We start from the raw sequence: 22809 nt of genomic DNA, 5'->3' as shown, positions 1-22809 counted from the left end.
AACAAAATGAACGACCATAAATACAATTATTCATAATACACATATAAATAAAACTTGATGTGAAAAAACAAAACACCAGGGAGACAAATAATGTAAAAACAAAGATTAAAACCTAAAAACTAAGGCTATACTACAGTAAAAGCCAGACTAAAAAGATACGTTTTTAATTTCCTTTTAAAAACACAGACTGCTTGCAATTCTAATTTCCAATCATTGCAAAACAGATGAAAATATTGCTTCTGTTTTGCACTTTAATCTAAAATATTTGGAATCCATACAATGGAAAAGTAAGAGAAATCCCTTTTTTGTTCAGACCACAGACACGGGTCAATCCTCAGGACCCAGTATTTCAAACGCATGTGTGACATTTAGGAGCATCATTTGGCAGAAATATAATATAATATGATATAATGTATAATATAATATAATATGATTTCATTAGTGTATAATCACCATAATATAAGAATTGTTGTGTGAAATGTGTGACAAAACAGCATTACAGTGAGTACATGTAGTGATGTCCTGGTCTATGTAGATGTAAACAATAATTAACAATTATTAAAAACTAAATAAAACAAAAACTAATGAAAAAACTATATGTCCAGCTGGTCAGTCAATGAGAAACCATTATTTTACTTATGGTTATATAATGAAATTCAGATATAGTTGTCTTTATGCTACTTGTAAAAAATCAATTGAATAATCGCCTATGGAAGTAATAAAACAAAGACTGCAATTCCAGATTCTGTAATCCTGATTGTGTGCTGTCTGAGAGATCTGTTTGATCTGCCAAAGCACAAAATCATGGAAATCAAGGAGTCATTGAAAGCAAAACAATAAACAGCACACACATTCCTCATTTTTTTGGTATGTATGTATGTATGTATGTATGTGTGTATGTATGTATGTATTATTATGTGGCAGTACTGATTCCCCAAGTCTCAACTCAAAGAAATGGAGGCTGAGAACTTTAATTTAACTTTTATTCAATGTATAATGCCTCTTCAATAAAGGTAAATTAATGGGGAAGGTCCTTTAAGTGTCTTTGCAGTGCGCTGTCTGCTGCCGGCGTTCAGAGTGCCCTTGAAAGACTCGCGTGCTGAAACTCAGACGAAAGGATTTCCACCAGTGTCCGATGTCATAAGCCTTTTTATTCAGTGTAAAAGTCAGATCTTACAAAAATCACCAGATAAACTTTCACAGCCATGCGGAAACAGTTTGCAATGCTTGTAAACAAAGAAGCCGTTCATTACAACCAATATTATGATCCAAACATTTGGCTTTATTTACAAAGTCTATCAAAGCTTGATCACAGCACAAATTTACCATATGAAAGGAAACTGGTATACACTATCAAAAAGATGTACAAACTTTAAACTGCAATCTAATAATGTACCTCAGGGGGTCAGTGTTAATATCAATAGATTTATAATTATTAACATAGATTTTTTTTTTCATTTGTATCCAAAATAAATTTTGCACCATAACCTTCTCAACTCACAATTATTTTCAGACAATAGTTATCCAAATACATTTAGTCATTTTTATCAAATATATATAGCACCACAATATAATGGTTTAATATAATCAGGGGAGGGGAGGGGAGGGGGCATATCACATACAAAAGACCCGTGTTAGTATCCAAGAAAAAAAACAAATATCCAACTCCGGCCTGCTCCTCAGCACTGCCTACAAGTGGCAGCAACAACAGCCTTTCTAATGAAGCCAATTAACGCCACGGAAAGAAAAAATATACGATGAAAATAAGAAGTATTCATGGTGGTCAAAATGATGACATAGCAAGTCAAAAATTGAAGCCAGTTATTAGATATGTCAACATTTGGACTTTAACTGAATAATTAAAACTTGCTTTAAAAATTATAAGATAGGTTTGTTATTACCCTAATAAAAGACTTTTACCTTAAATCATGAAATAATATGTCAAAACAATGATAGTGAGTCTAATTAGTCAAAAGTTAAAGTTAGTGATACTAAATATATAAAAGCAGACAAGGTTTTGACTGTATTGTAATTTTGCCTTAGTAGGACAAAGCCTCTACTTAGTATCTGATCATTTTATTTAAAAAATTGGATTCAACACGAGTATTTTTTATCATGTCTAAAATTGGAAAGTTTTTTTTTTTTCTTTACTTGGCAGTAATATGCTTCCATACATTTTCTAAACACAGTGGAGGAGGAAAAACACAGACGGACTAAAGAACAACCAATGACGGTCACAAAAAAACCCAAAACAAGCTCAGCACAACATCGGCACAACGCGTTCTGTTCTACATGCATTCAGTTGATCAGTGCGCCCAATCCCAAATCAACTCATTGCTTCCACCTCCAGCTACTGATGCCCAAACACTTTAAATACACAGCTACCCGTGGATGGAGGTCAAACTTGTTCCATTTTTAGATTTGGGGATCAAGGTGAAACAAGAAAGTTTAATATCTACAAGGAAAAGTGAGAAACTGAAAATCCAAAACAGTGTTGATTGTGCATTTGATTATTTAGGGTTAATATAGAGTAGGTTAGCAGCAGTTAGTCCATAGAACAGTCTTTTTTTTTTTTTTTGTACTAAGATAATTAATGCAGTTTGGTCATGAAGTACTTTAATGCTTCATTCTGCCTTCCGACATCAGAGGAAAATAACTAACCTGAAACCGATCCGCCTCAAATGATTGTGAGACTGTCTTTTATTGCTCATTTGGTCTGAGAAGCCTAGTGATTCAGCTGAGCTTTGTGTCCAATCTGATCAGAAGACAAATCAAAGAGGAAACTGGTAGAAAACAAATCTCACACCCCGTTCAGAAATACAAGGAAAACCAGGAAGCTACAAAAAGCAAATCAAACCAAACAAATCAACAAACATCTGTGTGTTTGTGACATCACTCAAACGTAGAATTTAACATGAGCACATTAAAAAGCTACAAAACACGGACACAAATACATGAAATTGTAAGTGAGATAAGACCTTCGTTGTTTGAATAATATGGAAGCCATTAAGCGCCCTATTAGAATCTTGAAAGCAACCAACTACCTGAATACAACTGAATACTTAATGTTGAAATTACCACTACATTTCTAGCATCAATATATTTTACTCTGAAAACCATGAATTTGATTTTCTGCGATTTGAATCATCGTCTTTAAAAATGATTTTAAGTCATTTCAAATGGTGCAATTTCAAACATTTGATTTGAACAAAATCCAAGTGTCAAATATTCAATAAACTATGGAAAGGTTGATAAAACTTCTAGTCCCAAAATTTTTTTTTATTACTTATTTTTTGCTTACAAGTTAAAAAGTACATCTTTTGGGACTTCCTGAACTCCCATTCTGAATTTCACCAAGCAAATCTGAGCAAACTGACTTCAATTTTTAGATGACTTTTAAAATTTGACTAATTTTCAGAGCCCTGACCTCCTGAAAGAGATAAGATTAGATAGATTATTTATTAAATAATTAATTATTATTTAACATAATAATTTGTGAGCACAAGATAATACTCTTGTTTAAGATTATAATGAAGGCACACAGGATTTACGTTTAAAATGAACTAGAATACGGTTTTCTCCATCCATGAAATTGCGAACCATGAACATACAACTGAAACAAATAATTGCTTAAAACAATATATATATATATATATATATATATATATTAAAACTGTTTTATATTGTACCACTTGAAATTACCTATTGAAAATTTCAAAGACTGGAATTAAAACCACTTAAATGACAAAAGTACTATTTCAGTCGCTTAACAGATTCTAGTGATTACAGCACTTATTTGCTTCCGTACAGAGATGCACATAATGAAGACGCATTTGAGCTTTTAAACAGCCGATTCAGACTTGTAGTTACGACCCTTACAACCAAACAAAGTAAAGAAACACAAACTTCCTGAGAATTGAATCATGAACCTTACTGGTAGAAAGAGAAATTATGGATCTTTTACCGTCACTGAGAATCTTAAATCCGCTCTGCATTTCAATACAGCCTTTGGTCATACACCGAGTATTCTGTATATGAACCCTTGCTCACAAAAATCACAGATACAATACAATTTTGTTAAATTATCTCATATGTTAATTATATTAATGTAGTGATCATGACATTTGAGGGTGCTATAAGTTTATTTCACATAGCAAAATAATATGGGATCTATTATTATTGCATCATTCAAATTAGAAGACTACCTCATGTGCTGTGATAAAATTCTTCCATGTTTGGTGTCTAGTCTTCAAGTGGATCATTTTTAGGTAATCATTTTCATTTGCATATGCTAACACACTGCTATAGTCTATTTCACACGCTTGTTTTTAGCTAAACGTGGCTAGCATCAGGAGGTAGTAGATAAACAGCTGCAAAAGTCTAGCTCGAAGAAGAATGAAAGGAGGAGTCTTGTCTTTTCCAAGGCCAAGCATGGATTTCTGACTAATCTGGATTTGTTACTCCATACCATCATAGTCATGAAGAATAGAGATATATATATAGAATCTATATATTTATGCCACTTTTAGATCCTGTCGTCTTATGTGAATGCTGCCCTCAGAGACTATTAAAAGCAGTGCATTGTTCATGTTTCATTATTAACAACAAACCTGTTATTCTGTGGCTCAGGTGAATCATAAACTAGCTTGCATACATATGGCTCTGACATGAGAACAACCTAAGCAATAGAAACACTAATGCTTTGCATATTACCCTAATAAAACATTTAACTTATTTTTCGCATGTGGACGACAAAACTGCTCGATTATGAGACTGTTTAACCAAGGCAGATTTTCCTGCTTTCCTCTAAAGTCCAACCTCTTATTTTCAATCACAGAAACCAAAGTTTGACGCTACAAATGCTGACTGTATGGAGGCTCGAGTGTGCCACGTTTTCAGTGTTTCATTATATTCAATTAATACATTTATCTTTTTTTAAAGCAACTTAAGATCATTAAATCAGGCAAATAATAATTCTATATACTAATACAGATATCTTAAAAAGGTATCTTATGTTTTAAATTAGTAATTGGTTATATATGGAATCCCTAATTTATTTTTCAAAAAGATTTTCAATATTACTTTGTTATTCCATTTACTTAACATAATACTTTAATTTACAGTTGTGTAAGCAGTGTGCAACTTAATATGACATATAGAGACACAGAGGTGTGTCTGATTGGCCAGAGTCCTATAAACACATGACAGCAAATTAGAGTTCCTGTAGATAGAGGCACTACATAAAGGCATTATGTGTGTTACTCTTTCTTTGAATAAAAAAAATATTCTACCATTGCATTTGAAAAACTCAATTATTAATTTATAATTGACTTTACAAACTAAGAAAAAATTAATATTAATTCAATTATGTAATTTTTGGTTTAATGCTTTTTCTACATAAAAAAATCCAACCCTAATTGCTTTTTTAAAGTATTAATTGGCAATAAATCAACACTGAATAAATGTAAAATCATTCTGGTGGCATACTCCAGACTCTGTATACTTGAGTTCCAGATGGATACCTGTGTACCCTCTGGGTATAAATACAGCAGATGTGGTCCAAAGCAGAACAGAAACACCTGATATCTGCAATCTGAATCACTGCTGTACTGCAACCTTTATATGTAAGTAATGCATCTGCCAGCATCCACAACATTTTAATATCCTGGACAGTCCGGCTGATATGAGGCCAACATTGGTCAGCTGAGCTTCCTCCCTGACAGCAGCTACATCCAAACTGTAAAGGTCATATTGTAGGGTTGGACAGTGGGAACATGTCAGACTGTACCCTATCATACCAGTAAGGTTTCTCTTTTATACTATTAACATACCCTGCTGCTCACTTACAGTCACACTATGCTCATTTGTTTCCCATTTAGTATGTCTGTAAAACTAAGGTGAGTTTTTTTTTTTTTTTTAAACTGAAAACCTTATCTCCACAGCTTCATAATTTCTGTTAAACATTACAACACAAAGCCCCTCACATATTCATAATGGAAACTCGTACAAGGCAGAAAATGGCTAATCCACAGTTAGTGGCATTGTGGGAGCTGTGATTACTGTAATAGGTCCCTAAAGCTCCACATTGAGCTATCGGAGCCACCCAACACTATTACCTCATTAGATATGTGCTCTTTTGATTAAGCTTATCCTGGCTTATGTATAGTAACCTAAAGGCAGGTTTACCAGCTGGACCGGGAAGGAAAGGTTGTGTATGGGGGAGTTTTGGGGGGCAGTGTAGCTCAAAATGTGGATACCAGATATTCCCCACAATGCCAACCTAACATAGCTGAAGGACGTTAGGATGTACAATCCGTACAGTGTTAGTGAAGGCCCAATGGAATGTGCAGGAGGATTTCTGTAATTAAATAAAACAATGGTAAAGGTGTATTACTGTTTCAAGCTGCACCATGTCAATTTAAATTTTACATCCAATCACTCTAATGTACATAATGTACGTAAACTGGCACATAATAGAGGGGAACTACACCAAAACAAAAAACAAACAGCCCTTCTAAAGGCAGCAGGTGCAGCTTTAATGTGGACATCTTAAAGCTGAAACAATTAATCCATAAATTAAAAGAATTCACCAATAATATTAATAATTTATTTATGCCCCAAAAGATGCTAGTTCCAGCTTCTCAAACGTAAGGATAAGGCTGCTCTTCTGTATTATATCATTGCCAGCTAAATACTTTCTTATGGGCATTTGTCACTATGTTCCAAAGTATGAATCAACAAATCATTGAAGAATGTATCCATAATTAAAATATCAGAGTTCGATAGTTTCATTTTGGTGACTTTGCTTCAGTAATGTTTGAATCAGAAATTAATGCAGCTGTGGAAATCTTCTGTCCAATATTGGAAAAGAAAAAAAGATCAATATCAGTACTAAGATTTCTCTTCGAATCACAATCCTTAATATCTATACTCTGTAGTTCTATTTGAATAGGTCTCCACATACTATATGAATATAATCACTTTTATCAAACAATGCACATTAAGTTTCCCCACACAGCCACCAAAAACGTAAATGCAAAAATAAGTACATTAAGACAAAAACAACTCCAAAATCATTACAAAATAAAGGAAAAAAAATATTCAAGTACTATTAACAAAGTAAAAGTCCACCTGGCAATATTGTTCAGAAGAAAATAATCAAAATATACACAACACTGTCCTTCTCGCTGCCAGCCTCTCTTCTCACCTCGGCCCGTTCAGTGGCTGACACTCTGACCTGAAAACAAACTGAAACGAACAAAACAAAAAAAAAAGTGAAGACCTGGCTCAATAAATGGTTCTCACAGTTTCTACAGGTCTCTGTGCGTGGCCCAGATTGTGGCAGAGGCAGGGTGGGCTGATGTCGACTTGCAGGACCCCCCCATTTCTGTAGAAAAAGGGTTGTGTGTTTTAATCCATCCGAGATCCGGTGTGGTCGGGATGTTTCCGACTGGAGAGGAGAGATTGAGGGCGGTACGAAAGAGAATGCCCAAACGTATGTGACCCAGGCCCGTCCCCGGGTGCTTTCCAAGCCCTCCATCATACAGGTTTTTGAGAGTGATTATGTGCACACGCAGCTACAAGGTTAGAAAACTGTTCAGAGTGATGTTCAATTCAAAAGCATGAAAGCCACCCCTTTCTCCTCATCACCGCAATCTGCTGTACGGACTCCATAGAAGGCCTGTGGCATTGGTCTGAGTGGGAATCGAGGCTAGTTTGACTCCCCGCATTCCTGATCCTCGCTGGGTTGGGGTTTTTTTTCCAGAGGTGTGTCTTGACCCGGGTTGGTCCTGCTGTTCCGACCTCATGACCTTAGGGCTCCTGTTTGATGTAGTAGCTGCCCGAGCCGTTGCTCTCCTGGTCGGATGTGCCCTGTGAGAAGGTGAACTCGTCCACCTCGGCCGTCTCCTCTTTCATCCGCAGGAGAGACTCTACAGATGGGGACAGAGACAGATAAGAGAGAGAGAGAACAGCGGCACAGATGAGCCGGTCTGGTTCATGCATTTTGAGTCAAATACAGGAGCCTCTCTCTTTGTTCCAGGTGTCAATCTTAACGTCACATGCACTCTGAGCATCAAGATAACCACTTTCACTACTAACAAAATGAAACATGCGTTATGGCTGCTTCAAAGTGGAGACAAAACACTAGAAATTCCTGCAAATGAAACAAACAGACCTTCACTGACATGAGGAAATATTCATGTGAGGACAATGAACGTAAAAGGTTGATTCAACAGTAGAACATGCAGCATCAGCAGCATCCAGATCCACAGCGAGGCCCTGCGAGCGACACTCAGGCGACTGTCTCCTGTAAGAACAGCCTCGAGCCGCTGACGGCTCGGTGCCATGCTGGGTTGATCGTTAGTGTGATGTTACCTGATTTGTGGGTTTGGTGGAGGTGGGTTCGGGGTCGGGGCCGAGTGGGCCCCTGGGAAGGGTAAGGGGGTGGACTCTGCTCTTCGTCCCCCGAGAAGCTGCTCCTCCTCCTGCCTGCCTGACTGAAGGGCCGTCGACCAACCGGAATCTTCCTCTCTAAACACCAAGCCAGACTCGGGTAAGCTACCAGGGGCTTATTACACACTTCAATTCAACTGGAACGTGTTGATGTTTGATTATGTATTAGGAAGGAAAGTTAAAAAGGTTAGAGCTTTGGCTGAAAAGTTGAATTTAGCCTCACACTGCGTTGATATACCCATCTGAATAAGCCCCTGGTAAGCTGTAAACAGACTGCCAGACCGCAGTAAGCAGATGCTGTTAGCTATCAACAACGAGGCTACAACTGTGCCAAAAGTATGGAAGTCTGTAACTTCCAATATTTCAATAATTTAATATTCATGACATTTTCATTTTCCATAATCATGTCAAAATATAAATTTCATCTTAATTTTAAAGTCCACAATCAAAATAATTACTACAAATGTGAAAATTTAATGATTTTCAGTGCACGCCAAAGCAAAACGCTGCCTTGAGAAAAATGTAACTGAGTAAGACATTTTTGTTTTATCTTTAAACTGGCAGACAATGTGTAAACTATGTCAAAATCAGTATTTGGGGAGAAATGGAAATTGCATTTTTCCTGGTTATTTTCATTACGATCAACTTCATAATGCTGGACAAATTTCAAAATATGTCTGGCAAAATGAAACTGTTTGGAACGGCTGTTCTCTGAGGCCTCTTTTGTGAAATCTGTCAAAAGCGACCGTTATTACATTGACCATAAAAAAACATGGAAAGGTCCTTTTTTTAAATCAGTATTGAACTATTTCCAAGTTTAGGGGTGAACATGGTCTGCCAAACTGAAGTCAATTTTACATGCAGTTTTATTATCATTATAGAATGCACTGAAAATTATTTGTTAGTCAAGGTTTAATTTTTTATTTAATCATTTTAATTTAGCTAGTAATGGTTTTTTAACATTTTTTAACTTGAAATGGCAAATTTTTACTAATTTAATCTGGATTTTGTCATACATTGTACACAAAATGATTTCATTTTGATATTGGCTGCCATAGACTTCCATATGTACTGCATGTTCAGCAAAACGTGCATCAATTTAGCATTAGCATCTGCTTTTGTGATCTGAAACTTTGGACCTGAATAGGGATGCAACACCAGGCCTTCTGCTCTCAGAGAACCTGAAGTATCTCAAACACTGAAACAAAATCTCACACACTACTGGGGTAAATGAATACACTGTCCCACTCCAAAGGGAAAAAGACAGAACGCTCGCCTTTTTACAAGATCCTGAAATGTGACACACGAGGTCAGATGAAAATATTCCGGACACGCCCAACAGGTGAACCATCAGAGAGCAGCAGAGTTTCCACCACAAGTGTAACCAGTGACAGGAGGAGAAACAAGAAAAGGAGAAGGCGAAGGAAAGAGTGGAGAGAAACTAACTGACAGTGAAAAAGGATTACTCACTTTTCTTTTGGCCTTTGTACTGCTGGGCCTTTTTCTTCTGCTTGGGTACAGATTGAGGCATTTCCCTGTTACCTGAAAGCAGGCCATAAAACAGGAAACTATGGGACGTGTGGGCTAACACAACAGACAGAACATTCTATGTCATTCATTATCTGTATTTGTTCATGTTTTATTGGTTTAACCTGAGCCAGTAGAAGGAGAGTGATTATATGTACATCATTTGTATCAGATCTGTACTCTGTATCGTTCGTAATGGGGAAGGAAGAAATGGTATCTGAACATCTCCGCAAAATGAGTTTAAATGTTATGACAGTATGTAAATCTTATAATATGAACACAAAATATGTGGAAAAGAAAACAGTGAGCTCAAAAGAAAATGAATATATCAAAATATAAGTGGTGAGATAAAGTCCAGTATGACTAAAGTGATCAACTGAAAATGACCAGGATACACAGTATGTACAAGAATATGTAAAGAGTACAACAAGAAATCTGAAGTACACACAATACAGCTGTGAGTTAGAAAATAATATCATCTATCTCTAATAATATTTATCTCCGTGGCCACCGCCTGTTCCCACCTCTCACTCGTTCAATCAACCCTTTAGATCCCTTGTTCCATTTACTCATCAGTGTCATCATTTATTGGATTGCCTATTTAATAGCCTCCAATCTGAAAGCACCCAGGTTAGTTAAATGTGACAGGACTGCAGGTTACTACCCTCATTTAATTCCTTTTTGCTCACATGCTATACATCAAGTGTTCTGCTGCAAATATAGACTGACACTGATGCTCTGATGATTAGAGGGGTGTCAGGGTTTTTTATTCTACGGGGAAATAAAATTAATTAAAGCGCTTTTTAATGATTGATCGGACATGACAAGAATCTCCTTAATACGGCTGCAACTAACAGTAATTTTCATCATCAATGAATCTGTCCATTATTTCAGTAAATGACTGATTAATTATTTGATCTATATAATATATATATATATATATATATATATTAATGAAACAGTTTGTTTTCTAATGTAGATATAAAAATATCTTAGAGCTTTCAAAGTAATGTGACAAAACGTCTTGTTTTGTCCAACCAACAATCCAAAACCCAACATCATAACATTTAGAATGTTAAAACAAGAAATAGCAGCGAATGTTATTTGAGATTATTAAAACCAGAATATTTATCATTATTTTAACTTACAAACTTTAATGATGACTTGATTTTTAAAATAGTTGCCATTATTTATGAGATTTAAATCATTACTATAGCAGCAATTATTCACTAAGAGTGGAGTGGAGTCAGGGTGTCAGAGAGACACAGGTCCTCAGTGGTTAGTGGTTGAAAGGTATCATGTCCTTACTCTGTGAGGCGGGGGGTTGGAGCTGGTAGCCTGTCAGCTGACACCAGCCCACAGGGTAGAGGTCAGGTGATTCGCAGTCCACCCACTGGTCATACTCATCTTCCCAGCCGTCAAAGTGGATCCTCAGTAGCCGGTGCACAATCCTCGTCACCGTGGCAACACACACCAGCCGTGGCTCCATTAGATCAACAGCTTCCAGCTTCATGCCTTGCCGAAAACCGTGATTGGGAACCTCCTAGGAGACGCGAGGCAGCAAGGACAGTGAATAAAAGAACGTTACTCATTTACATACAATAAAAACACAAACATAACAAGCTACTGATGAATCCTGCAAACAGTGGAGAAGCACTGATAAATCCTGAATCTCATTAATCAGACAGAACAAAGGGAAGAAATAAGAGGCAATATTTTTTTCTGGAGCTTTCAGCAGAAAGAAATCTAGTGAGTGGTACTTGAGTTAATAAAGGTCTAAAGGGACCCTTTAAAAGACCACACCAGTGGTTTTGCAGGACAGGAGAACCTAAGTGGTTACAACTTACATTACTGAAAACTTTTTTTAAACGCATTTGTGATGTTTAAGATGAGGTGGTATGCTGCTGCTGTTATTAATAACCAGAAAAACAATACCAGAGGACATTGAAACTCAGATTGATAAGATCTTAATAAGGACAACCACGGTGGAGAAACCACTGATGAAGCCTACCTTGTTAAAGAGCTTGACAGGAGCAGCTATTGAACCCGTTTCTCTGAGGTAGTCAAACCATTTAAATGGCAGTTTAGTGTACCCTGGGGAACAGAGTCAGTGTTGAGACCACAACATGAAGAAACCATATGCAAGAAGATGTTATTTAACTACTTCTAACCAGTAATTTCACCTGGAGAGAACAGCATAGAGGCTCTGAGTGGAAATAGCCTAAATAACCATTTAAACAAAGAAATTAAGATAAATACAACACACATTGTTATATGCATTTAAACACATGTTCAGACAATTTAGCTTTTTCTCTCCAATAATGGAATTAACTGTTTTTTCACATTAAAATCAAAGTGAAGACGTGTATTGAATTTCAGTGGTGTTACTGTTTATTTAGTATTGGCAGGTCGAGGCTGTCCTCTACTGGACAACACTGAAATGAAATACACCTCTTCACATTGTTTTCTGTGTTGCGATTGGACTTAAATGTATAATACCATAGATAGATTATCATCAGCACTGGTGGTTGTTTAACAATGAAGACAACAACTCCGATGATCCAACGCTACTTCACAACATTATCAAACTACCTCTTTTCTCCTTGTTTTGATGTGAGAGACCCTTAGCAGCAGACCTTATATATTATACGTTTAAGCCTCAAAATGAAGACAAACTGTCAGTTTTAAACAACTAGCTTTAAGCTGTAAAAGTGGATATGCTGACAAAACCCCACCCAGTCTTGTCCCTAAGGCAATGGAAGTTTTCATTCTCTCCTGTTTAATACTCCCTAGAAAATGTAGGTGTCACTGTGGACCAGGTTCTGACTCTGGACCCAAATGTGAAGTGTTAGATTGTGAAACATTGCAAAACTCAGACCCATTGCGGTCGTTTTTTATGGGTTTTTTGTGAAGTACTGTGACGTTCTGCTCTTGAAAGTACTTGCTATATAAACACTGTGACCTTTAGTTAATCAGTCCTGGAAAATGGTTATAATTCAGTTTCAGTAATTCAGCTGAAAAACTAAATAATGGTCCTTTTAGTATGTGTTTTTTACTTTAATGACAATAAATGCATACAGAAAAAGGACATTTATACAACAATGTGCACTGTACTGAAATACTGTATTTCTTTGTTTAATTTGTTTCTATTTAGATATTTTAAGACTTCCATAGATCTGTGGTCCTCTCAATGGGGGCAAGTTCCCATTTACATTTTTTGAATGAGCTCAAAGAAACAAAGATATGAGTGAACAGTACCTCTAGGGTGCGTGAGTTCAATGTTGTTGATTTCACAGAAGCCGGCGGGGAAGATAGAGGGGGACGTGCTGTGGTAGCAGAACCAGTCTGATCCGTCCACTGCCTCCGAACCATCAATCCCGATCATGAGGTACCCGTCTGCCAAGACCTACAGTAAGCAGCAGACAGTGGATGAAGTTAGTCTGGAGCAGCCGTGTGAAAGGTATTTTAACATAAACAACGCACAGCACATGACATTCATGTGGAGTCCACAAACGCACTGACCTTTCTTACAGTGGCTACACATATAGCTGAGAGGTTGAGGGGGTCGATGGCTTCTAGCTTCATCCCATCTTTGAACCATTCCCCGCTCTGGTCCACATCTTTCACCTGATGTACACATACAGAGACATTGTGATGGATTATTATTTGTAATGTGCGGATGCATCAATCATCACTTAAAGGGGAACCTGGCAACTCTATCCATTTCTTCGTTGGTTTTCTTTTAGGGTAGGGTTAGTTTACTTACTTACTACTACTACAACTACTACTTAGTTTTAGCTTACTTTTGTCGTCGCATGTTTTCTCAACGAGCTCCCCCTACAGCTCTGAGTCGTATATTTCAAAACACTGTTGTAAAAAAACTCACTTGCGACACCCTCCTCCCCCTTTCTACCGCTGATGTGCATTTGTTGCCGGGCAATCTTTCGTGTGGAGCAATGTCTACCGAGGTGTGTAATGCATTCATCGTCTCTTGTTCTCATAGCCGGCGTGGCTAACCGGTATTGAGGGGGGCGTGTGCGTTTAAGTCGAATTGCAGTAAAGTAGTTTGTGTTTCTCGCTCGTTCTCGCTTCTGACGATACTTCCTATTTCCAACTTAACGCGACGGTAGTCCCAAAATTTCAAGGTTGGTTTTCCGCCTGGGGACGCTAGGGAGAGCAGGGAAAGACACCATTAACACCGGAACAGGCCATTTAACCATCCAAATGATTTCTAAACAGGTTTATTAAGTTGAAATAGTTACCAAATTCCCCTTCAATATTAGATTTAAAAGCTCACCAAGACTTGTATTACTTTGACACAAGAATGAGAAGTTCAATTCAATTCAATTTGTATAGCACCAATTCATAACAGAAGTTATCTCAGGACACTTTTCAAATAGAGCAGGTCTAGACCGAACTCTTTAGAACATTATTTACAGAGACCCAACAGTACCACCATGAGCAAGACCTTGTACTTGCACGATGTAACACACAGCATCTCCTGTATACCAGGATCCTGTTCTTCAAATGTGGTGTAACGTGTGGTTTAATGTGGTTCAAGCTAACATGCTGTTACCAGGCTAAAACCATCCTGTTCTGTCTCCTCCTGCTAATTTGGTTATTTGAATGTTTGAATAACAGTATGCTCTTATTTTGAAATAAAGGCAACATGAGGAGAGAGTTGAACCCATGAGCAGCATTAATATGCTTGGCTGAGTGCTGATCATCATCATCACAATGGTGTCATTTTGTTCTACATTGTGCTCCACAATGCTTCGACTGTTCCCAGGCTTCTATCACTTTTAAGAGTTATGTATTCTCAGTGAATGTGGTGTTGATGCAACATTGCTTTTAGTTTATGGTACCAATGAGAGGCTTTTCAGTGATAATCAGACGCCTGCTATGATAATAAATTCTTGCAAAAATCTTAAAAAGCAGCTTCAATTGCATGAACAATTATTAGCACAGTGAATTCTGCATTTAATCATTTAAAAGTGTTTTAGGGTCAAATGATGATTTCCTATTTAATGCCACATGTTCTGGCTTTTATTTGAGTTGATTTCTTTGTACATAGTATCTCAAACTATGATAAATATAAGTAACTCTTCATCATGATAGCTAAATTGTGATCAATACACCAATATATCCCAGTGATTTCTCAATAATTTTCTCTAACTCTCACTCATGAAAGATTATAGGCTGTCTGAAAAGGAAAAGGGCTATTTCTTTACCTGCTGACCTGAAAAATGTACTTCTAAAGGCGCAGTGGAAGACTCCCCCTTTGAGCCCATTTATGTTCTGTTCTTTGTTTAAACTCAATAAAAGTTGTTTTTTTTCTAAAATTAAACAAAAAAACAATCATTGTAACTGTAAATCTAAGAAAGCGAGCCATTTATTAAAATTGAAATGAGTTCATGAATGGAGGACACACTAAAATGTCTGGCTCATGGTCCAGCTAACGGTCAACAAGCTGCACATTTGCAGGTTTTGGCTTAAGGACACTTCCAGGTGGATTTTAAGCCAGCTTCAGAGAACCATAAAATTCAGGCAAATGCATAACTTGGTTATCCACGTATGAAGAACGAGGCCCAGGTCTGCAACCACTCATAATGACATACATGCATCAATTCAAACCACAGCTGGAGGACTCTAATCTCCAGAAGCATTTAGGAGAACAAATAGAATCTTCCTGTTTTGCATTACCTTCTGGAAGAACTGTGCAGGAGCGTCAACTTGACCCTCAATTTTCTTTGCAATATCTGAAAAACAAATCAAATCAAAATGAGTTGCTGTTCCCGAGCTAAAGAAGCTTCTGCAATATACACGCTGAACAAAGAGCTCCATGAGCATTACAATCAGAGACTACAGACAGTAGAAGCTGGGCTTCAGGGAACACTGTTTGATGAGAAAAGAAATGAATGGTTGGATTCACTATAAGTGTAAGAAAAACTTTCATTATTTCATTAAATTGTGCCCACCACAGCTATTATTATCACAATTTTTTTGATTTTTTTGGCCTTTTTAAAGAACACCCACAGTGCTTTTCAGTAACAGTCAGTGGAGAAAAGAAAGTTTTTGTACACTATAATCATTAGACATGACATTAAAGTCCACTCATTTCATATATCAACATCAGTTCATTCATCAGTACTACTCAGAGAACAAGCTGTAAAATAAGTGTCTTCTATGTCTCTGAAGGAAAACCATCATGATCAATAAAGATATGTTGGCTTTGGTCTGGAGACAACAATCATATATAGCTAAATGTAAAATGGGGCTGTATAACACGTAGCATGAAATGAATGATCCAGCGTATCAGGATCTCTAACAAATCTTTTTGTTAAATCTGTCTCTCACAAGACCCCAAAACTAAATTCACTGGAGTACCTTCAACTAACACACTTTTTTTCATAACATATAGTCTGGTGGTGTTCTAAATTTTTCTTCTTGTCAACAAATGCACTATTGCCTCCTGTTTGATTCCTTCACTTTCTCACAATGCCTCTCGATTTAAACGTAAGCGTTGGTGGGTTTTTCCAATCTCACCGGATCGTTTGAAGCGGTGCCCGATGCTGCGGGACCAGCCTATATTATGGATGAGGGGGCTGAACATGTGACACCAGAAGTCGTCTGACTGGTCCTGACTCTCCTCGTAGACCAGCCTGAGGCGACCCCCGATCACCTGCTCCACCAGCGCCACCCGTGTCCGGCACAGGTAGTTCTTATCCACCACCTCTACCCGCATCAGCTTTTTAAAGGGGAACTGCAAGTTCTCGTGTACCTGTGGTGAGAAAGGATACATGGATTTCCAATTTCACTGATATAGGTGAGTTTATGAGATTTTTGAGTTTCAGGTCCAACAAGAAGAACATTTTTGAGTCAACACTGAGTATTTTTGTCAAATAATTTTAATACTTTTAATAAATCTTATCAAGTTTGAAGAGGTTTAATTCAAATAAAATGAAAAACCTCCTCTTGATACAACTGTAACATTTTCTCAGAATTATGGCACAAAGCACAGGTTATTTGACTTAAATATCGAAGGTATGTCATCCCGCTATGGTTAAGGGCTGGCCAATTTAAGTGGATCTCATCTGGTAAGAAGTATTTATGGGTTAATTGTGTGCCGATATTGCTGGCATAATGAGTATAAAGACGCTCCTTACAAAGATAAAACATGGTCACGATTTTGGCTACCCACAATTAAATGAACGTGATCGTATACGATATTGACGTTTGAAATGTGTACTGAAATGTGTACAACTGTGCCGCCATGTCGCTACATGCACACCCTGCAATGTAATGCAAATATTTTGTCTTTAAAATGATTATACTATGATAAATAATCGTGATCTCAATATTAATCAAAATAATGCTCATTATTATTTTGGCCATCATTTAGCAGGCAAAACAATAATAACAATACCTGGGGCCAATTTCAAACAATACAACCAAATTGTAAAGGATTATTTATGGAATGAACTAGACAAAGACTAGCTTGGCTTTACAGTACTGCCTTCAGGCTGGCTAAATTTGCAAGACACACTGGATTAATGAGAGTAACCCCCTGGGACGGTGGACCATCGGATGTGTCGCACACAGACATCAGCTTGCTGGTTTGTGGTCTGATTCAGAAGTCAACCACATACACATATTTGCTATTACTGCTCATGTTGAACTTTATGTGAAGCAGTCATGCAAATCCACCGATGTTGATTTTGCATATGTGTGACCAGGCCCTAACCCTGGGAGCAAAGAGACTACCATAATCCAATTTTACAACACACTCAATGTCTGGACTGAACTTTACCAATTATTAAAAGCAGGTATATTCTTCACCTTGGAATAGCACAGTCATAAAAGGGGGGACAGGGGGATTTGTTTTTTACCATTCCTGGTTGTCTAGTGGTATAAGAAATATAGCTGATTTTGTTACTGATAAAACATTCTAATCTTATTAAGGACTCAAAGATAAATCAGACTTGACATATTAGCAAACAGGAAGCAGTTTAGGGAGTGTCGTTAAGCAGTCGCCTGGGGAAGATAATGTGGTACAGCGCTATCATAAATTACCTAAAAATAATCATTCAGCTTCCCTTAATAAGATAACTGCTCACACATAGGGCAACTGTGAGAACCTCTTGTCTGACTCATCTGAATGTGAACACTGATGAGGATCCCTGGTTTACAAGAGAAGCTCTGGGAAAATGTACACACTATAAGAAGGCAATTATTATTTAACACCTATCTGGGTTCACTAGAAAATAATGTGCTGGAAACGTAAAAGGCATGACAGAAGCATTATTCGTGCATTGTGGGCCTGTCCTCCAGTTCTGCCTTTGGGTTTGCTCTGATTTAACTTTATATTGGCACTGGCCATCAAAAACAGCATTTGTGGGTCTCACCTTGCCATTAAAGTCAGGTGGCAGTGTTTTAGATCCAGTGAGACGCTTCACAAGAAAGGCTTTCCAGTTAGAGTACTTATGCTGTATGCCTGTGAGGGAGATACAAAAAGAACAGCAACAGTCACAGCCAAGCATTCAGAGCACAGGCGTTCAGGAACAAGACCAGTGAGATTTGGCACAAGGCTCACTTTTTGGAGGTACGAGGGGTTTGCCGCTTGAGGCGCACCATCCCACCGGGTGCACCTCAGGGATACAGAGATTAGACCAGAAGTCCTTACTGGTGTCGTTGTCGAAGCCCTCATACCGCAGGAGAGCCTTGAACCCTGCATGACATTAGACACAGTTAATCTGACAGCTCATTCTTGACCTGGGAAACAGCAGTCGTCAAAACAATCTCCATTCAAGAATGTGTAATATATACCCATATTGGAAAAAAATATTCTTATTAATATTGTGAAGCAGTCTTACCTGCTAGCTTAATGATTTCTGCTATCCAGTACACCTTAGTAGAGAGGTTGGTGTCAGAGTTAAGCACTTCAATCCTCACTCCTTCCTCTATGTCTCCCCAGCATGTCCCCATGGGAGCCTGACAGGAAGAGGAAGCAGAAGTGAAGTTTTCAAGTCAAGAAAGCTAGTGGTCACCACCTACTCAATAACAGTGTTCACTTACGTGCTTAAAACAGCTGACTGGAGCTCCGGCCGTGTTATTGCTACAGATATACCGACCCCAGTCGAAGCTCTCCGCAGGGACCACTGACAGAAACAAGAAACAGCGTAAAGCTGGAGCACATCAAAACAGAGCAGTACTGTTAACCACCATTACTGCTTTTTGGTAACGTACCAGCTTTTGATTTGGCCTGGTTCTGCTGACTTGCTTGGTACTGGGCGTAAGCTGCCAACTTTGCCATAAGAGGCTGTTTCTGTAAGACTTTTGCCTTTTTTGTTGGTGGTTTGCCCTTGTAAAATCAAAGCAGACATCAATATCTGTGCAATAACATAGGTTTAATCATTAAAAATCTGTTGTCGTATGTTTACAACTTACCTGGAGTCTCGCCAAGATGCTAGCTTTTTTGGAGTTTGAGGAATAACTCCTAGAACAGGACACGCTGCAGAAGCGCTTGGTTTTGGAGTAAAAAGCATCTCGTACTCCAACCATTCCACACATCTCACAAGTGGCTGTGAAACAGAGCACAAAACAGACACAAAATCTGTTGAAATCATCAGACGACTACAACATCAACTTTAATCAGCAGGTGAAGACTTTGTAATATGCTAGCCAATTCTTTTCAGTGACAGGATCATATTCAAGAGAACCACAGGAAGCACAAATTCCCAACACACTTCCAGATACTGACCCATTCCAGCCTTGCCATCGGGGTAGGTGTAGACTTGGCCATTGTTCTTGATGATGGGCAGGCTGGCAGGGATGGAGGGCACCACCTCATCCTCGCTGTCCTCTGAGCTGGAGCTGCTGGTGGACTCCTCGCTGCAGCTGTCGTAGCCATCAAACATCCCGAACGAGTCTCTCCGCTTGCGCTCTGAACGTGGGGTGCGTTCGGCCTTCACGATCAAGGATATGACAAAAAGACATCAGAATCTGAATGACAGGAATACTTAAAGACGGAAACTAATGATTATTTTCCTTAATTAGTAAATAAATAGGGCAAGAATCGGGTGATACGATACATATCACGATACAGGCACTATGATTCAATATAGTGCCATACTGTAAGCAAGGCGATGTGATTTTTTTAATCTAGTTTTTTGGAAAACTGTCATAGTGTACCAACATGTGCATCAAATTAGTGGAAGAAAATACTTTTATGACACTATTTTCTAGTGGTTATGGTTTTAAACAACAAAAATTGATTCCATATCACACAACAAACATCCATCAGTTTCTCCTAAATTGCACATGTACAGTTTAGTTTCTTTGTCAAGCTGCTTAAAATATTTTGCACACCATTGTACTTACACAATGCATATAGTGTATATATGTATTATTTTATACCTATATACACACTGCACTATATTCCCCAATGTTGCTGTGTGTAATTTGAATTTCTCCTCAGGGGACTAATAAAGGTATATCTTATCTTATATATTACTTACAATTTATTTACTTACAATTTACGATTATTCAGTATTAAAATTGTGTGTCACCTTTTGATGATTAATCATTTGTTTCAGCTCTAGAATGCTGTTATAAAATAATCTATTTAAAAAAATTACAATTCTAGGCAAGGCAAGTTTATTTGTATAGGCCATTTTAACAACAGGGCAATTCAAAGTGCTTTAACGTTACATACAACATCAAAGGCATCAAGACAAACAGAAAAAGCTACAGAAGGCATAAACGGATAAAACGGGAGAGTAAAAGTTGTTTGTACATCCTCGTTTTTTCCCTACATGATATTTCACAATCTCTTTAAAATGTCATCTGCTTTGGAATCTGACCGGGAAGCTGGCTGCAGAAGCAACCTGGAAATGAATATTAAAAACTATGTTCAGAAAAGCCAAACCTAATTATAAATATTGCCGTAGAAATGCACATTAGCTGCACAGGATCCGGAACATTGTTAGAATATTTACTGTTGTCACAGCCTGCCTACTTCCTCTTCTGAGCATCACAGGTGACATTCTAACAGACAGTGCTGACATTCAGTATTTAACCTGCAGCGACACTTCTGGAAGGAAAAAAACGACTTACCAGCCAATAAAGACACACGCTAAATGTAAGCTGTAGGAAACAGAAGAGCTAGCTGATACATGCGCTAAAATAAGGGGCGGCCTTATTAGAAATAGCTCCTAATGCTAACTGGCGTTAGCACCGCTAGCTAGCGGAAACCTGTTTGTCCAGTTTTATTCCCAAAAGCACACTGCACTTTCCATTTGCGTAGCAAAGTTGCACCGACACATATGCGGTTGAAATAAGTATAAGGTTATTTTATTTCTGCCCTCTGCTTCTTTTTTTGGAGAGCTTTCAGGCTAAGCCACTAGCTAGCTACCGTAAACAGATAACAACAAAGGAGGAGTGCTAGCCCGAGCAAATCCTCTGGAACCGCAGGCTCGCGGCCTTAAAATGTCTCTCCTTCACTCACCAAATCTCTAGTGTCTTCCATCAGCCCGACATATAGATAACGTTCTAGTTAACTGTGCTGCCCAATGCAAACCAAACCCCGACGTTGGGGATAAATTTGCCTTTGAAATAGCAACGTCTAAATGATTACTACCAAGCAGGATATCAACAAATTACTCTGCTGCTTCTGCGCATGTGCGATCGTAACCTACTTTCATCTGATTGGTCAATCCGGAATGGAGGTCATCGACCCACACAGAAACAAAACAGTGGACTCTGAATGAATGGCCTCTTTAGATTAGAGTAAAAGCTCTCTGTATCACTCTTGTGTCAGACCAACACCAACACAAACAGAGGGAATATTCTCTGGAAAACTATTGTTTTACAGTAAAGTACATGTTTCAGTTTCATACTGCGTAGTAAAAAGCACATGTTTCAGTTTCATACTGCGTAGTAAAAAGCACTGTAGCAATTCAGATTGATGCAAAAGATACAATTATTATTATTCTAAGTACCCAGTAAAGGCAGCGTTAGTGGAAAATCATCTTAATTTTCAACACATTGTTCCTCATTATCCTTTTATTTTGAATTATACATGAATAGTATGAACAGCATTTCAAAGTTAAAGACAAACAACTGGGGCACCCTGGTAGCTCGCCGCTTAAAGAGTCCTTACCGCAGTGGCCCCAGGTTCAATTCCTACCTTTGCTGCATGTCACCCTTTCTCTCTCCCCCCTCCCCTCTCCCCTCTCTTCAGCTTTCTCTGTCCATTAAAGGCAAAAAAGACACAAACAATTCTTTCACATAAAATAAATCCTTTATTATATATAGTGCAGTCTATTACACCTCTGAAGACAAACTGCTCTGTCCCTAGGTAATGATACAGTAGATGCCACATTTTTATACTGAACACAATCTGTGGACCACATTCAATAATACTGTATGGTTTCATTTTCAAACTATAATAACTTGTGAGGCCCACTATACCGACAATGAATTACACATATAAGTGGAGAAAAAAAACTGTCAGCTAACCAGCTGCCTTCTGGTTCCAGTGACTCAGATCACAGTGCTTCTCAGAAATAATACTGGCATTCTGGTTTTGTTCCTCTCTTCATTTCTTGAACACAAAATATAGTAACGACAATAAGCCAAGCAGCATCAGGTACAACAGAACAGCATAAAGGCAAAACAGAAGAATTCATTTTGTACTGAAGTAACAATAAAGTGAATATGGCTGGAAGAACTTCCGCTTGTCAAGTAGGTAAGGCTTCACAATGAGGATTTATGCGGTTGAGTCTCATTTGAACTGATGCAAAAAAGGGGATGGTCAGTGCTGGAAGA

At 38.0% G+C, this 22809-nt stretch overlaps 2 protein-coding genes across 12 annotated transcripts in view; both read right to left on the bottom strand.

Annotated features, from left to right (window-relative positions):
* The window catches only part of tdrkh (tudor and KH domain containing), a 193849-nt gene that overhangs the window by 154622 nt on the left and 16418 nt on the right, over nucleotides 1–22809 (bottom strand). For 9 of the 10 annotated variants that reach the window (XR_007886745.1, XR_007886744.1, XR_007886742.1 and 6 more), the window contains one exon: nucleotides 22261–22801. The exons of the other annotated variant lie outside the window; for it this stretch is intronic. The gene's annotated coding sequence lies outside the window, so the exon portion shown is untranslated. Of the gene's footprint in view, nucleotides 1–22260; nucleotides 22802–22809 lie in introns of those variants that run through there. 10 annotated transcript variants of the gene reach the window in all.
* Nucleotides 1132–21658, bottom strand: mbtd1 (mbt domain containing 1). Of its 2 annotated transcripts, XM_051416781.1 has the most exons (17): nucleotides 21488–21658; nucleotides 19742–19946; nucleotides 19429–19562; nucleotides 19228–19342; nucleotides 19057–19139; nucleotides 18855–18972; nucleotides 18575–18709; nucleotides 18387–18475; nucleotides 16528–16762; nucleotides 15685–15740; nucleotides 13504–13608; nucleotides 13240–13387; nucleotides 11993–12075; nucleotides 11290–11524; nucleotides 9925–9996; nucleotides 8377–8532; nucleotides 1132–7931 (listed from the first exon to the last, which is right to left on the bottom strand). In XM_051416781.1, the coding sequence occupies exons 1-17, from the start codon at nucleotides 21506–21508 to the stop codon at nucleotides 7813–7815; spliced, it is 2109 nt and encodes a 702-aa protein (XP_051272741.1). In that variant the 5' UTR covers nucleotides 21509–21658; the 3' UTR covers nucleotides 1132–7812. The 2 variants fall into 2 exon arrangements, with proteins under 2 accessions (XP_051272741.1, XP_051272742.1); XM_051416782.1 differs by lacking the exon at nucleotides 8377–8532.

This window comes from Dicentrarchus labrax, unplaced genomic scaffold (assembly GCF_905237075.1).
Source record: "Dicentrarchus labrax unplaced genomic scaffold, dlabrax2021, whole genome shotgun sequence".
In the NCBI taxonomy this organism is placed as follows: domain Eukaryota; kingdom Metazoa; phylum Chordata; class Actinopteri; family Moronidae; genus Dicentrarchus; species Dicentrarchus labrax.
Note: the sequence above shows the minus strand (reverse complement) of the source record. Positions and strands in the feature narration are given on the sequence as shown.

What these genes read in the sequence shown, in the direction of transcription:
- mbtd1 (XM_051416781.1), bottom strand. Translation starts at nt 21,508, where the DNA reads ATGGAAGACACTAGAGATTTG. An exon ending in CACCTGACTTTAATGGCAAG is followed by an intron (nt 16,763 to 18,386) that starts GTGAGACCCACA and finishes TTCTCACCACAG; the next exon opens with GTACACGAGAACTTGCAGTT. An exon ending in GCACCGCTTCAAACGATCCG is followed by an intron (nt 15,741 to 16,527) that starts GTGAGATTGGAA and finishes TTTGTTTTTCAG; the next exon opens with ATATTGCAAAGAAAATTGAG.